Consider the following 17,905-nt stretch of genomic DNA (forward strand, 5'->3'; position numbering starts at 1 on the left):
GCTTTTTATGTATTGAGTATAATGCATTTACTGTTATATTTATATTTTTTGTATTCTCTAAACTTGGCACTTTGCTCTGATATTCGACCCAACAAAAGATCTATCATTATTATCATTTTTTGTTCAAACAGGAACTTCTTTTGCTACGCATGGAAGTTTTATTTATTGCAAACGTTTTGGTGTAGACAGTAAAACAAGGGAAATTACTCTGCTGGGGGAACTTAGTTTGCTTTAAACTGATCTTTCTCATCTTAAACATTACATTTTGAAATTATACTCAATACATAAAAAGCTTGGATTTAAAAAAAAAAAAAAGTGCATCACAAGTGAGTCTTGAAGGCCTTGCCTCCCTTGTTTCAAAATGTAATGTTTAAGATGAGAAAGATCAGTTTAAAGCAAATTAACTCCACTAGCATTACAGAGTAATTTCCCTTTTTTACTATCTGCACCAAAACGTTTGCAAACTAAATAAAACTTCCATGCTTAGCAAAAGAAGTTCCTGTTTGAACAAAAAATGATAATAATGACTGCTCTAGCTGTTGGGTCAGAATATCAGATCAAAGTGCCAAGTTTAGAGAATACAAAAAATATACCAGTAAATGCAGTTTGCATATAATTAGGCTTCATTCTTTATTTTTTTTTGTGCCCATCCCAGAGGCGCAGTATTGTTTTAAACAAAATGACTGGAAAGAACTGAATTTTTCCTATTTTTATGCCAAATTTGGTGTCAACTGACAAAGTAGTTGCAGAGAAAATGTCAATGTTAAAGTTTACCACGGACACACAGACAAACACACACAGAGACACACACACAGACAACCGAACACCGGGTTAAAACATACTCACTTTGTTTACACAAGTGAGTCAAAACAAAAAAAACAAACAAACAAACAAAAAAAAAAAAAAAAAATGAAGCCGAATTATAGGCACACTGAATTTACTGTTATATTTATATTTTTTGTATTCTCTAAACTTGGCACTTTGATCTCATATTCTGACACAACAACAAGAGCAGTCATTATTATCAATTTTTGTTCAAACAGGAACTTCTTTTGCTAAGCATGGAAGTTTTATTTATTTTGCAAACGTTTTGGTGCATATAGTAAAAAAGGGAAAATACTCTGTAATTAATGCTAGGGGACTTATATTTGCTTTAAACTGATCTTTCTCATCTTAAACATTACATTTTTTTTTCTTTTCTTTTTTCTTCTCCCAAGCTTATCCATCATATTTAATACAGAGCACTTTTCAACCATTTTTAAAATCTCTTTTTTTTCCCCCTCCTAATGATTCCTTTACAGGATGAAGCGTGAAGCACAAGCGAGTCTTGAAGGCTTTGCCTCTTGTTTGAATTGTCATAGACAAAGATACCAGAGTTGCTTCAATATACATGGGAATTTTGAGAAGATTTGAAAGAGGTTGTGGAAGTGGATTGTCCAGTGTTAAAATGGAAAGCTATTCCAGATAATTGGAAGCTTTAATTAAGAAAAAACTTGCCCTATTTGTCCACCATGGGTCCATTCTTCCATACTTACTATGGCATCAATCTAGCAGTGCTTCCCTCATATATCGTTGGTTTATGGAACCGTACAATCTAATGATCTCATAAGTGTCTGTGGTGAGACCCAAATCTTTTTTTTGGGGGGGGTGTGTGCGTGGGTGTGTGTGTGTGTGTGTGGAGGGTGACAATGCCCACAAATTAAAAGACTGACAACAAAAATAACAGGAGGCATTGAGGTCAAGTTTGAGAAGAGGAGGAGGGTGTGTGAATGTGGTGGGGGGTGGGGCAGGGGGGCGGGGGAAGGGGGTTGAGGGGGAGTAAGCAGTGCACATTTCTGTATTATCTTTTTTTTTTTTGAAAGTGTGAGTCTGTGACCAACTTTTACCGCAGTAGCTATTGGCAACATGTTTATTTATTTGCTAACAGATTCATCAAGACGAAGTGTAAAGAAGAAGAAAAGCACACACTGAACACATGACATCTGGAGTGAATCCAATATAGAAAAGTGGATTCTAAAAGTAATTGTTTTTCAAAGACAAAACTGGGTCCAATTGTTCCACGCTATAATTATGTTGGGGTAGTTTAATCAATGGATCATTCAATGTTATCAACACCCACTGTACCTGCGACAGCATCATGGATACCGATTTCAACCATCGCTCATGTTCAAATTCAAGTTACTTGTAGAATCCATACATGTCCTTTCTGCACCAAATAAAATCTTTGTTGACATTTACTTATGACTTGTGTGAACATTTAATTGGAAAAAACAAGAAATTTTGAACATTTATCAATTTTTTTGTCACTTTGAAGGTGTGTGTGTGTGTGTGTGTGTGTGCATATGACATTAGCTCATCACCTAAAAAAATGACAGGTGTGTGTGTGTGTGTGTGTGTGAGAGAGAGTGAGTGTAATGTGATGTATTTGCAGGCAGAGACATGCATGCATACATTTAAAAATTTTTTTTTTTTATTAACTTAAAAAATGACATGTATATGACCATCTTTATTGGTGTGTTTATGACGGTGTGTGTGTATATATGTGTGTGTGTGTGCGAGCGAGTGTGTGTGTGCATGAGCATGTTATACATGTGTGTGTGTGCGCTATGCGTGTCACTGTGCCAGCGCATGTGTGTGTGTACACATGCAAGAGTGATCAGAGCGATGATAGCGACAGACAGGGAAAGAAACACATACACAATACAATAAAGTGAAAGCATTCAAACTTTAATAAGGAAAGTGAAATTCCAACCCTTCAATGTTTTCTTCTCCTCCCATTCATATCTTCTCATTTCCCTCTTGCTCTTAACTTTTCAACAATAATCATCAATGAAAATTAAAAGTTTTATTCTTTTTGGGGTTTGTTTTTCCCCCCAACATAGTAAATCTACACTTGTGTAAGTCCTAATTTCAAACATGAAGGGTTGTGAGTAAGAGAAATAAAGGTCTTCATCAACCATCCTTTTCCGGTCAATACATGTACACACATTCTCACATCAAACCATGTCACCAGTTGTTCCATTATTTCAAAGTTGTAACACTTTAATTGAAGTTTAAAACAAATGTTTCATACTTCAAAAAATTAACAACTAGCAATAATCAACCCGTGTGAGAAAACGCCTCACACAGAGTTCATCATTGAAAAAGGAAAGACTTTGGCAAAATGTTTCACAAATACTTGCTAAAAATACAAAATACCAAGTTAATATGAATACATATTAACTTGCAATTTGACATTTTTTTTGTTTTTTTTATTTTTTATCATTTTTACTTTTTACGTTTTTCTTAACAAATATATAGACAACATCAATGAGAATGTTCCGTTTTTCAGAAAATGGCAAATGATCAATATTATCATTTAAATGCCCTGAAATGACAATTATAATTCAATGAAAAAATGAAGTAATTGTGAACAACAATTTCGCCTGTACAGTTTTCGTGCACAAGTAATGCCACAAGTTCTTTCCCTTTTCAACAGGTTTAATGGGGGGGAGGAAAAAAAAAAAAAAAAAAGAAAAGAAAATTAACAAAATGATTTCTACATACATATATATTCAAAATGTTGATGAAATACTTATCAACAAAACAAAAGAAAACACAATTTCTAAACGTGAAAATAATAATGAAGAAATCGAAGCAGACGAATACAATAACAAGATTACCAATGGCCCCACACAAATCAGTTTCTCCCATACATTCCACACCTGCCAATACAATGACAAACTTGACGCTAAATGCCACATGAACCAACAACGACTCGGCACTTACAAAGCTCATTCTAGTAGTCAACGCTAGTTTCTACAAAGCCTGAGCTAACAACATAAATTGATACAAGTCAAAGAAGCATCCTGTCCCCTCACACACTGAAAAATGTAGCTTTTTGATTTTTTGCCATCTTGCAAAGTTCAGGCCAACCAAAGACTTGTCCCATGTGCTGAAGAAGATCTGTTCAAATTACCACGTACTATTTTAACAAGTCTGACAACGATATAATCTATACATCGCATATGTATACCAAGGCTCCACCACTGTTGCATTTGTCAAGTGTTTAAAGTTTGCTTCCTCTGCGTAAAGAATGTTCCTAAGCCTATGCTAATTCCAAAGACTTAGGAACAATCTAAGTGCAGGAGCAAATTTCGCACTCCTAGGATCAATCGCTCATGCAACCTCAACCCCTGCTCACAATTTGCTGAACGATATTTTAAAGGACTGAATTGATAAAGAAAGTACATACATGTAACTCAAAAGGCATCCATGCAAGATATAAAAAAAAAACAACAACAAAAAACAAAAACAGAAAAAAACAACAACATTACTACTAAGTTCATTTTCAAAGGTGCCAAAATACAGACTTGGAATTTCGGTTTCAGTTTCATCGAGGCATTAAAGTGTGCGGACTGTTAGATATTCAACACTTCACCACGTCCGATAGAAAAAAAAACAAAACCAACCAACCGACAAAAAAAACAAAACAAACAAACAAAAAAAAAAAACGGAGAAAGACCTGGAGCAAAAGGTAACAATAGTGAAGCCGAACAGCAGCAATATTGTTATAAGCCCATACAGAGCGGTGGTGGAAACAGCAAGAGCTGAAAAGAAAAAGGAAATCCTTCCACAGAGGAGAATTGTTTACTCTCATTTGCTGAGTCACCGTTACTTCCCAAAACCAAAAAATTCAAGACCCAAAACCACTCATTCATTCAAGTCAGTGGAAACATGTTCCACTCAAAAAAAAAAAAAAAAAAAAGGAAAGGAAAGTCAACAAAAAAACATGTTCCACTAAAAAAAAAAAAATTAAAAAAAAATTTAAAAAAAGATGAAAAACACATATATGTCATGAGCAAAGTTAAATGCTTGCTCATTACTGGTAATGTGCAAAATTAGACACATTATCACTAATGAGCAAGCCATTTTGCTCATTAATGGTAAATGAGGGGGCGGGGGAAACGTCCTCTGTAATTGAAAACAATTTCAAAGTATTTTAATTTCTGCACTGCTGTCCATCACTGAAGCTTAACCAGTATTAAGCAAAAAGCGATGAAACCAACAATGTTGGCTCGATTAATATATACGGGGCTGCAAGGGATGCTGGGAGGCCAGAAGACAGCCAATGCCATAGGGTTCAGGAAGGGGGCATGGCGTGAATCAATAAATGAAAACTGTTCCATATACGATGAGGTAAAGTGCTGATAACCCCCCCCCCCCCCCCTTTTTTTTTTTAAATATTTTTTTTTACTGCTTTTCTGCCCTTATCATATTGACTTTCACTACTTGACGGCATGTTGGTAAAAAATTGGAAAAATTGTTTCGCCAGATTTTCAGTCACTTTTTACCTTTTCCAAGGACATGAAGAAGGAAGAAAAATTAGCAACTATATTGTGATAATCTCTCACCCCCCCCCCCCCCCCCTCTAGGAATCAGGGATGGATTCTACTTATCACCTGTACTCACTATCCTGGCATTAAAATAGAAGACTTCTTCCCAGTCATGGTCCGATGTAGGATGGTGTTGACAAAAAAAACAACAAGAAAAACCCCCCCAAAAAACCCATGAAATGTCAACATAAGGATTTGTATTCTTTTCAGTCAAAAAAATGATGCATCAAAATTCAAAGACTGATGTGATCATTAACTAAAATGTCAATGTGCCTATGTAGAAGCAACAGAGAACAGGATGTCCTTCACTAAATCCTTGCACATTAGTATGAATTTACTTCCTCAAAGCTTATTTAAACAAAAACAAACAAAAAAAAGTGGGAAGGTGGGGGAAACATCTTACATAAAAACATCACACTTCAAAACAAAAACTGTCATCAGAACAAACTGCGACCAGCTGTCAACAAAATGTAATGACAAGTCAGGATGACTCGCATGCGACACCAAACTCGCACACACTTCTTTCCAGCAAGTAGAAAAAAAAAACAAAACCTGCCAGCACCTCACTCTCTCATTTAAGCCAGACAAGGGATGACATGAGGAAATCGGTAGAATGAATGTGAGGCAAATGGTGGAAACCCACAGAGTTCTGCTCCTTGAAATTAAAAAAAAAAAAAAAAAAAAAAAAAAAACCACAACCACACACGCACACACTGTGAAATGACAAATGTACAAAACATTTCTCGCCTTAATAAATAGATTGATAACTAATGCTGATCCTTCAATTACAAATGCTGCACCGTTTCTATGATTCAACAAATAGCTGGCCATTTGAATCGATAAGAAGACTCTAAATGCACGAAGCTGAACGTCTCTAAGCTGTTCAGCATTCTCCTACATTCCAACAATAATTATGTTCCTTCGTCTCTTAATTCTTCCCCCCCCACCCCCCCCTTTCTATTTCATCTGTTTTTTGCTGCCGAGCTTGTGAAAATTTTGGATGGCTTAAGTTTTAACAACATCCAAAACGCCAACAAAGTTCCAAACATACAAACACAACACTCATTAACATCACACAATCTGACCAGAACATATATTATTTTTGCAGAATGTCTATTTTCTGGGAGAAGGACAAAAAAAAAAAAAAAAAAAAAAAAAAAAGGGGTGGGTGGGGGTTGTGGTGGTGATCTGTAAAGGCCACTCTCAAATTAGATCCCATGGAACACCAGAACAGCCAGGACTTCACACACACCCCCCTTTTCGACAGCAAGGACCTCCCTCCAACCTTGGAACACCAGACCTCCCACCTAACAAAACTCAAAACTGTTTATACATCTGGGGCTTCACACAATAGAGCAGCACAAAGCAACTCTGCCTCTATATGTTCCCACAGCAAATCATCATTACGGTTAGACTCTATCCTAACAAGAAAAGTTTAGTTATGCATTGAAAATGGTTCAGCTGTACAACCTTTTCTTTTCAGTATGTAATTTTGTCTGGATACAAGTGAGTAAAAAAAACAAAAAACAACAACTTTACTTTCTCCATAATACAGACTTCTCAGATAACTCACTCTTCTCTTGACACACAAATGTGACGAAGAGATAAAATTCACTTCTTTTGTACCCAAGATATTGAAATCATCTTGTTGTGCAAACTGTATTACCTTAAACTAGAGGAAAAACACAAACAAAAGAGGCAGAATTCACATCAGACAGATAGATACCCATTCAATCAAGCACAGGAAATATGAAAGGACATTATAAAATATGTTGACTTTCAACAGGACATTTCCAAATTACACACTTGTGACCTTGACCTCTAGGTTTAACTTAAAACTATTGAAAACATAATTTCATGTTTTGACAACGTCTAATAACCCCACAAAAACTGGAGGAAAATAAAAACCCAAGCTATCAATTATCATACTCCAGCATTTTATCCCATAAAGTATTGTTGTGACCTTCCACTCTAACTCTGGAAATATTTCCCCCCAAACTTTTGCCATAAGTCACCTAAATTTGGACCTCTGTCAGACTTTATTTTGTCCAATGACTCATAATGATCTCGACCTCTGATTACATCATCAAAACACTGACCTGCTTCTGCTTACATCATCAAAACAAACGACTGGAAAGGCCTTATCCATCACCCCAAATGGGTTTGCTGGGAACATGCTAATGTTGAAGTTTATCTCAGATGACATAAATACATAGATGGAGGGACAGATGGACACCAGAGATTAATTACATAGACTCACTCTGTTTACACAGGTCTCCGACACGGGTGGAACCCCAAAACTGAAAAGGCTTTATGCCAATCGGTTCTTGTACTCAAAACTTCAAAACATTTAAAAGATACAGAAACTGAGTGATTACACACACTCACTTCGTCTACACATGGCATGCTTAAGTCCACAAGAAAAGTATTCAAAAGAATCCCAATGAAAACAAAAATATAAATAGTTTGTGAAAAAATACGATACCTGAAACCCAAATTCTCTTACAGAGTGATTACAATTTGCTGCTTCCCCCCTAACCCAAAAAACTGTGCCTTCATAAACTTGCATACTCTTATATAAACCAGAAAATACAACAACATAAACACAAAATGACAAACAAAAAACAACAACAACAAAAACAAGAGAGGCAAAGCCTTCAAGACTCACTTGTGATAAATTGAGTCCCCTAGCATAAATTACAGAGTTATTTCCCTTTTTTACTATCTGCCCCAAAACGTTTGCAAAATAAATAAAACTTCCATGCTTAGCAAAAGAAAGAAGTTCCTGTTTGAACAAAAATTGATAATAATGACTGGTCTTGTTGTTGTGTCTGAATATCAGATCAAAGTGCCAAGTTTAGAGAATACAAAAAATATAAATATAACTGTAAATGCAGTTTGCATATAATTAGGCTTCTTTTTTTAATTTTTTTGTGCCCATCCCAGAGGTGCAATATTGTTTTAAACAAGATGACTGGAAAGAACTGAATTTTTCCTATTGTTATGCCAAATTTGGTGTCAACTGATAAAGTATTTGCAGAGAAAATGTCAATGTTAAAGTTTACCATGGACACACACACACACAGACAACCGAACACCGGGTTAAAACATAGACTCACTTTGTTTACACAAGTGAGTCAAAAACAAAACAAACCAGGAGTCTGATCAAAGTCAGGTAACCTTTCAAATTCACGCCTGGGTGAGAAATGCAAGAAAATCTGAATGCCAAGTGCCTATCCCCAAGGACACCACAATACTGAAAGGGGCCTCAAACCCCAATCACCATGGTCTTGAACTTCCCGATTCTGCCGCAGCGGGCCTCCTCTCTACCCCCCTTGCCCAGCCCTTCCAAACTTCCAAGTACCTAACTGCAAGCATTAAGCTGTTTTTCTTTTGGGGGTTGGCGGGGTGTATTTTCCAGAAGAGATTCACTTCTTTTGTCGCTTATAGTGATTAGCACAGAACCCGCTTTAAATTCATTAAACGCCCACTTTAAATTCAGCGTCCACTTCATATCTAATCAAGTTTCTATGTGCCAATAAAGACTGATAGAAGTGATTAACACAGAACCTACTTTAAACTTAAAAGCCCACTTAAAAATTAAACGCCCACTTCATATTTAATGTTCCAAGTACCCATAATATACATTACGTGCAACGTTGTGAAAGGGTTTTCCTCCCCCCCATTGGTGTTTATCCAGTCCACTGGATAACTCGATCAGCTCAAATTTGTCTGGAAAAGTCAGACAACTCCTTCGTTTGTGGGCGGCAACTCCCCACTCACTCATGAATCTAGGAGAGTGGGCTTTTATTCATATACCGTTTTACGCTGCTTTTCAGGCAACCATTCCAAATCCTCCAAATCCTCGATTATCTGGAATTAAAGAAAACAAAACAGTAGGGGATGAACTATCAGTATCATAAAGGCAAAAGCGCAAACACAGATGGACAGTTCATAATCTGAAGCAAAATCAAAATAGTAATTAAAAAACAACAACAAAAAACAACTGAAAAATACATATAATACATTGTAGCATGGCGTGTATCTGAATAGTGTCTTCATTCAAAGTAAAAAAAAAAAATCAATGGACTGATACACACACAAGAGCGTGAAAATGGATCACAAAAAAAAAAAAGAAAAAAAAAAAAGAAAAAAAGAAAAAAGAAAAAAAGAAACCACAAATACACACACAAAAGAAAAGAAAAAAAGAAAAGAAAAAATGCTGAAACATGAATACACCTCAACATTTTCACACTCAAACTTTCATTTTCTCAACTCCCACATCCTTCCCTTTCCCATCCTCCATATAATATATATATATATCTGAGAAATTAGTTCAAAATGTTCTATTATTCCTCTCACTTTTTGTTCCGTTCACAGACAAGATAGAAATCTTCAGGAAAAATGAAAAGTCTTTCATCATCACAAGCAAATAAATGGACACAGTGAACTAAGGTTGGGATAGAAAACAAGATGTTCTGTTCAACATTTAACAGATAGTGCTGTGTTTTTTTTTCTCCCCCTTTCTAGTTGGAAGGTGGGGGTTCAGGGGTGAGCTGTTGGTTCTGCAGGGGTGGGGGGTGGGGGGGGGAGAGTGGCAAGGTGTGTGTGGGTGGGGGGGCTGGGGGGGGGGGAAGAGCAGTTCCAGCGAGACCCATTTCATTTTCGGATGATCCCTCTCTCTCACCATTCCATCGTTTCTCACATAGACGACAACAAAACACTTGCATGTACACATGGAAGCAAATGTAAACCAGGAAAAAGTGTCTGTGTTGATGAAACATCTGTTGTTTTTACAAAAATGTTGTAGTGTTCTCTCAAAACATATTTTACATATATATATATATATATATATCACTATGTACATAAACATCCAGTGTAATTTCATCTGCAATAAAATAAAAAAGAAAAAGTATCCATGGGTAAAGAAGCAAACAAACCCAAACATTTCACTTTATCTACAAAATGAAGAAGAAAAAAAAAGTATCCACTGAGTTTTGTGGCATGTTAACGTCCCATGGTATACAATGAAGAAACAAAAAAGAAAAAAAAAAAAAAAAAAAAAAAAAAAAAAAGAAGAAAAAGATGAACAATCTTAATAAGCAGATCTCAACTACCTTCTGCCAAATATCATGTCACAGCATGCGTGCGACCGTGACAAAGCAATATTCATGAACATGATCAGGATCATGCATCTTAATACTGTGTATACTGCCAGCCCTGACATACATAAAACATCCTTTCTAATCTCTGTATCATGCACTGTGTATGCTCAGTCACGTTTCACTCTTCTTCGCCCATCATTGAAAAAATATGTTCATCACTGACGTTTCCAGCCTTCGGAAGTCAGGATCATTTTCTCTGCGTTACGTCATGTATTCAGACTATCAATTCAGCTTTACAAAACAAGACACGAGGCAGAAATGGCATCCATTAAAACATGATGAAGTCTTACTCGTCTAAAGAGAGCTGTGACTGCAAGTCTTTTATTTAGTATCCTCCATATTCTTCACTGTGTGGACCTGGCTTTGATCATGACATACATTTTGGCAGTCTTTAGACGGTAACATCACTATCTGCAACTGAAATGAACTGCTAGCCAATTTTATCCCCCTTCCATCTATCCATGCCATTTTAAAACTCATCCAAACTATGCACCTTGCAAAATCTTAATCATAGGCACACCACCCTCATATTGCTGCTTTGAGAAAATGGTGGAAGAGTGGAAACGAATGCAGACAACAGCAGTGATGGGGCGAGTCCACTCTCTTCTAACTGGTCTGAGGAACAAACAGCCCCTCTCCTGCATGACGGGGGGAGGTCACAAGATCAGCACAATATGGACTTCATCTGCTCAACAGTATATTTCTCTCAGAAGTTCTTAATGTGTTCAATAGTACAAGTTGCTGGAGAAGGAAACGGCATAAATCTGCAAGCATGAACAGGAAAACAAAAATATATAATGTGCAGCGACAACACAGCTTGAACTCAAAGTCTCAATTGGCAGAATTAAACACAAGAAAACAAACTTCCCAAAGAAAACAACGAACCAAATACGGGGGAAACGACACTGAAAATATCAAACTTGAAATAACTGAACCATGAATGGTCTAGATATGACAAAACTGCCCAACTCATTGACTCTGATCAGGTGGGGTGGATAGGTTTGGGTCATACCACAGAATGATGACCCCTGCAATTGATTGTTTTCTTAATGTTCCCAATTTTAATAACAAGGAAACCCAAATATTTTACTTTATTTTTAATTCAAATAACTAGATCCCACAGAAGAAAGATACTTCTCTGCTCTTCCCAGTAATATCTAACTACTAAAGTGTAAAATTGTTTTAGAAAAAAAAGAAGAAAAGAAAACGAAAATCAACCTATAGATGAAAATGGTGTCCAATTTACAACTCATATAATGATATATTCTAAATGTATGTAAACATAACATTCACTTGAAACAACATGGAGATATATCTGTTTGAAACCACCACCACCACCCCCAAAAAACCAAACTTTTTTTTTAACGTTATCAACAATTTACACACTTTAAGCATAAGCACCAATATTAATATTCTTATCAACTGAATCAACATCACTGTAACTGAAGTACATGTTAAAACAAAAACTACCAGTGTAAATCAAAAACAGAATGGTAGTTTCAACTTGAAACAACCCTATGTTGCAGGAGGGTGGTGGAGGGTGGGGGGTAACTTGTGGTCCTGTGTGCAGTTATTTGGCTGCTGGCACATGTTAAAGATCCCACAATGACAAAAGAATAAGAAAAAAAAACCCACAAAAAACAAAAAACAACTGCAGGTCTAGTACCCATGAGAAAACTGAACAAAACCAACTTTCCGAACTGCTAAAGTGGGGGAACCTTGGCCGCAAAAGTGAGTCTCACAATGACAGTCTGAATTCAGATTTTTTTTTCTATTGTTCATAGCCATAAGCTACGTTGAATTAGCATTCAAATTCCAAATCTTCACTGGTGAAATAATTCTAAAACTGGCTGAAATTTTAAACAATTCACAACTATCATCAAACTAAAATATCAAGACGGGCTTGCCGGTCGATCATACAAGCTATAAAACTGGAAGCTGGAGGTTTCTTCCTCTATGTTTCCGTAAACTTTACCAATTCCATAAAGATTATGCTATGTTAATAACTGCTCATCTACTGAATACCAAAAGAAGCAAAATGAAAAGGGTCAGAGATAAAAGCGAGGACATCCCAAAACAATAACTTTTTTTTTTTTTTTTAAATATATATATTTTTTTTAGTCACTTCGTTTCCACAGACGAGAGTTGCTGCGTTGTGCGGCCATGACATTGCTCAGGATCAACTGGCTTTTCCGCCGACAGCGTGCGTGCGGAGGAGCTCCCATTCCCCACGCAGCCCGCGGCAAAGTTGCTGCCCCTTCTCCTGAAAAAATGGACTCGTCCACTGCTTTGCTTTCGCCACAACGTTTGTAAACACCACAAGCAGCCGGTCGCTCGTGCCACCAAACGAGACGGCGTCACTCCCCCCCACTCCGCTCCCCACCCTCTTCCCACTAAAGTGTCATTTAACAGGTCGATTCTGACACAAACATACTTGTTAAAAACAAAACCTAAATCATTCACCAGCAACGACAGAATCTTTCGAAGCACAATTCACTGTCACATCCACTTCTTCACATTGAGAATGTTCCAGAATCAAAGACATTTAACGGATGAAGTAGATCTATAACATCATGCTAACGACGAAGGCTTACTCCTGTTTTGTTGAAAAAGAAACCTCCTTCCTATAGGGAGGCGGGGGGAGTACCTTGGTTAACATAAATTTACATTGGAGGGCTACCTGAAACAGAACACGTTAAACTTCCAAGTTCAATATTCCCCCAATGGGTCCATTAAAAAAAACAAAAAACAAAACAAAAAAACACACACTCGCACCAGTATCAATCAGTTTTTAAAAAGAATGAAAATAAAACAATTATAGAGAAAAAAATAAATCACTTTCACACCTGTGCCATTGGAGTGGTGTTGGGACTTTCACTCAGTTTCTCTGTCTGCTCCTTGCTGGATGCTGGGGTCCGCATTCCTCCCTCCACTTTCTGCAACAACCTCGACGTCATTCTGATCAGTTCTTCTTTGCTCATGTTGTACAGCCGATCCTCGTTGACGTGGTCGTAGACCGCGATGAACTCTTGGTCGTACTGCAACCTCTCCGACGCGGTGAAGGGAAGGGGAAGGTGAGGGGAGTCCTCTTCTGCCTCTGCTTTCTCTTCTTCCTTCGGTTCCGTCTCCTCGTTCATCAGCTGGCACTCTTCAGTGGCGTCGTCGTCCCCCGTGACGGACACTGGCGACGTCTTGTTGCTCAGGTCCGGGGAAATGTTGCTCTTGACGTGGTCTTCGATCAGGTACTGAGTCGTGTTGCGAGGCGCGTGAGGGTACTCGGAGGCTGCGCCAATCTTCATTGCCATTCTGTCCGCGTAACTCGTACCAGCATATGGGTGATGCTTCCGATTGTGCTTCTTACCTCCCTTCAACCGTCGCTGACGCCGGCCTTTTCGCTGCCTTTGATCGTTGTCGCTTCCACGACAATGCCCGATGTCATCGCCTTCAGATAGGCTTCCGCCACTAACCTCATCTGAATCTCCTCGGGATCGGTCGAGCTCGGGATCTACTTTCGATTTCTCCGTACCCATGACGGTATCACCGTCGATTTGCAGTATTTTCTCTTCAGCCATTAAATAAACCGTAGTCTGGAAGCTCTTTGTGGAACTTTGCAGAAAAATCGCTCTTTTTGTAGCAGTTGAGTTGGGAAATTTTTGTAGCAGTCGAATGCAGAGGTCTGAACATTGATTTCATAACGTCTTCCGTCTTCCTCCAACGGCGACCTGAACACCGAATGAGCAGAATGCTCGAGCCGTTCAGTTTATTTTGGTCGCATGTTCTTTATTCATCCGCTATAGAAAATAGATCATAGTTTGCAAATTCAGGTTTCTTCAATCTGTGATCTTACCTACAAAGTATACAAATATTTTGTTATGGTAATGACACAAGTGTTTGAAATCATAGATATTGAACAAAGAAACATTACATGTAAATATCAAAAACAATAGATACTGAAATGCCGGAACATTGCGCATATACATCAAGCACATGTTCACTCCTGGTCCGTTCGTCGATGTTTTCTTCTTGTCAATGAAATGTTCAATATCAAATTGCAATTTTAATATTTAAATGCTTGTATAGTCAGCACGTTTCTTTGTTTTATTTCTGTGTTTGCTCGTGTATGTGTGTGCGCGTGTTCTTGTGTGTGTACGCACGTGTGTAAGAGTGCGTGCACCCGGCTGCTGCGTGAGTGTCGTCACTGTGGAGCGTGCATGCGCGCGTGTGTGTGTATGTGTGCGTGCGCGCGCCAAACTTATCCACACAGTTTAAGTCAGGACAACAACTGTTGCAAGACGGCGAAACCTGAATCTTTTTGAATATTTTTTCATGCTTTCTCTTCGTGTATCAGGCCTTGTGTGATTAGGTAAGCAGTAACTTAGTCAATGGCTTTTCTGGAAAACAGTGCATTGCTTGAAGTGCTATGTGTTCTGTGGATCAGTGATGCATAAATCAAGTCAATCAATTTCTTCCAGTTAATGCCTTTGAGCCTTGGTTGAAACTTAAAAAAAAAAGAAAAAAAAAGATATATGCTGTTCAAATCGTTATTGTGTGTGACATCATATGAAGCTGTCCAAGACATTGTCTGATCGATCTACTTTTGGAGGGGTTCTTTATCGCTGACTGAATGGACCAGTGTAGTCTACAATTCTTCCCGTGAAATTCTAATACCGGAAAGTTAAATTGAGAATCTCCTCAGTGGCAATGTTCAGTTGTATTTTATTATGAAGTGCAGATTGATTCGTGATGCAATAATTGTTTTGCCTTGATTCTGTTGATTAATGACTCTCGGGACCATCTGCACAAAACATAGTACAATTTTCGTACTACTTTTGTCGACTGATATGATTCTTTCTTTTTGTCAGTCAGTACATAAGAAAAATCGAAACGTCTGCAACACAGGCGCAAATTGTGGCTCTTGTTCTGTATATCCGTTGCTGAAACGATATTGAAAATACAAAAATCTTTTGTGGGTTTGCGACATTAATTGTGATATTTTGATAGCAACGCACAAGCCACTTCGTTTGAGAGTGTTGAAACGTTGCTGTAAATATAGTGAAGCATGACAAGTAGGAATCCATCCAGGCGACCCCTTAGTGGAACTATTTTCAAGGGAGTTAACAGTGAGGGATTACGTCAGCATGGTGTGCTGTCAAGACTGTGGAAAGAAAAGTTCGAAAATGGATTAAAAACAACGTGGTACTGTGGATAATCCATTGGATTTTACTTCATGGCTGCGTCTCTGAATTGAGATTCATTAAAAGAATTCACAGAGAACAACACAGTGAAGTGTGAATCCAGTAAAAGATTATCAGTCGTCGGTGCCACGTTGAACGTTGATAGTCCGCCATATTGAATTTTCATGAGCAGACACCCAAACATGAAAACATTGCAGAACACCCACATTTCTCTGACATTTAGACCAGCTTTTATTATGCTAGGACATAGATCAGTTAATTACTTAACAGTTATCATCATAATTTTATGTCTATTATAAGATTTGGGGAAACGATATTTGTCCTGCTTTAGCATATGATTTTTATGATAGTTGTAGATGGAACGGCATGGGTCGCTCGAGCCAGTGTTTCATACATATCCGTTTTTCTGATGGTCAACATACAGAACTCGTTCTGTGTACATTTCTTAAAGTGTATCGCGTTGTTATGTAGGCGGATGCTATCATACGTTTTGTACTTTAGCGAATCAGCATCTATTTTGATCAAACGTATGACCTTGACAGCAGAACAATAACCAGAGTAAAGTGATAACTAATTCCCCTTCAAAACAACTTCCATGGAAAAAATGATTTAGAATTAGTTGCTGAAATATCCTAAAATGTGGAAGACTTAAGTTATGCAGGACAAATATCAGTTTGGAAATGGCTTTCTAGAGTGATGGATTAACAACACACACATCAAGAATAACTGTGTAGATCCACAATAATATGTGTGCATGCATCTTTTTTTTTTTTTAGCCCATGTGAATACAAGACAATGCACATTGATGCCATATACATTATGCATACACACTCTTACAATCTCACAAACAGTCATGCATGTATTGTAGACAATCACAAAAAGAACTATTGCAGTTCTCAGAACAAACTGTTGCAAAAACATACAATTATGGCCCTTCTATCACAGAGGTCTATTAACTGTTAGCTGTTACTCTCAGACAAAAAAATTACAAGCACCCTTTTCTTTGAGGTTGATAATGTCAAATGTGTATTTCCTGTAAGACTTGTCTCTATGTTGTACAAGTTGTAAACATGTGCATGCATGTTTTGAGTTGTGTGTGTGTGATTATACTGTATGCATCTGTGTTTGTGTACACATGTTTGCTTGAATCCTGAGTGTGTGTGTGTGCATTTATGAAGGCAGTATATTTAGGTGCAGATTTTAAAACTTGTTATACTTATGAATTTCATGGTTTTTCAAAATATTGAAGAAGCAGACAGTCCAACTTGTCTGTGTATCTGTTGCTGGACACACAGTGTGTCATTGTTCATGTGTGTGTGTGAGTGTGTGTGTGTGTTTGTATGCACGCATTGGGTTAGAGCACAGATAGTGGAAGGAAGTTCTAAATCCCCTGTCAATTAAAGAGTTTAATCACCCAAAATAGAAGTAGAACAGAGGGACTGCATATGAAATATGCATAACACAGCTGTGTGGTCTATGGGCCATGTTCCCAAACATGGATTTTTTTTGTGTGCTCTGTCCACCCCAACAATAGAATAAACATGGAATACATTACCATTAATAAGGAATAAATAAGGTAGAAGATCATCAAAATTTAAAAAAAAACAAGAAATACAAGTCAACAAAATAAGTCTACTTCACTGAATTAATCAAAAGGAAAAAGTTAAAAGCTCATACTGGGAAATGATACTGCAGATAAATTGAAGACAGCTGCTAATCTATAGTATATCATGGGACATCGAAACACACACACACACGCACATGCACACACACACATGCACACACACACACATACATATACACACACATGCACATAATTTAATATGCCCAAGGCAAGCATGCACACATACACACGTATATGCACATGCGCTCTGATTGTTGCCAAATTTCTGTAGTTCATCTTATCCTAGAATTTTAGATTTCATGACGTATCAATCGACAACCATATGAATGTGAATTTTGTTCAGATATAAGATTGTGACTGTCACTAGTGTCAGTGATGATAGATTACTTTTGCATACACGTACATCATAATAATGATTACTTGAATTTATCACACACACACATATATATATATATATATATATATATATATATATAATATATATAGATATAGATAAGTAAATTATTTCAAATACTTAACTGAGTATTATCATATAGAAATTGACAC

General features: G+C 37.3%; 1 protein-coding gene across 1 annotated transcript; it reads right to left on the reverse strand.

Moving 5' to 3' along the window:
* Positions 1-8,674: 8,674 nt before the first annotated feature.
* Positions 8,675-14,256, reverse strand: LOC143276530 (uncharacterized). Its single transcript, XM_076581075.1, has 2 exons — positions 13,387-14,256; positions 8,675-9,248 (listed from the first exon to the last, which is right to left on the reverse strand). The coding sequence occupies exons 1-2, from the start codon at positions 14,110-14,112 to the stop codon at positions 9,183-9,185; spliced, it is 792 nt and encodes a 263-aa protein (XP_076437190.1). The 5' UTR covers positions 14,113-14,256; the 3' UTR covers positions 8,675-9,182.
* Positions 14,257-17,905: the final 3,649 nt, after the last annotated feature.

Source organism: Babylonia areolata, chromosome 32 (assembly GCF_041734735.1).
Source record: "Babylonia areolata isolate BAREFJ2019XMU chromosome 32, ASM4173473v1, whole genome shotgun sequence".
Lineage (NCBI taxonomy): Eukaryota > Metazoa > Mollusca > Gastropoda > Neogastropoda > Buccinidae > Babylonia > Babylonia areolata.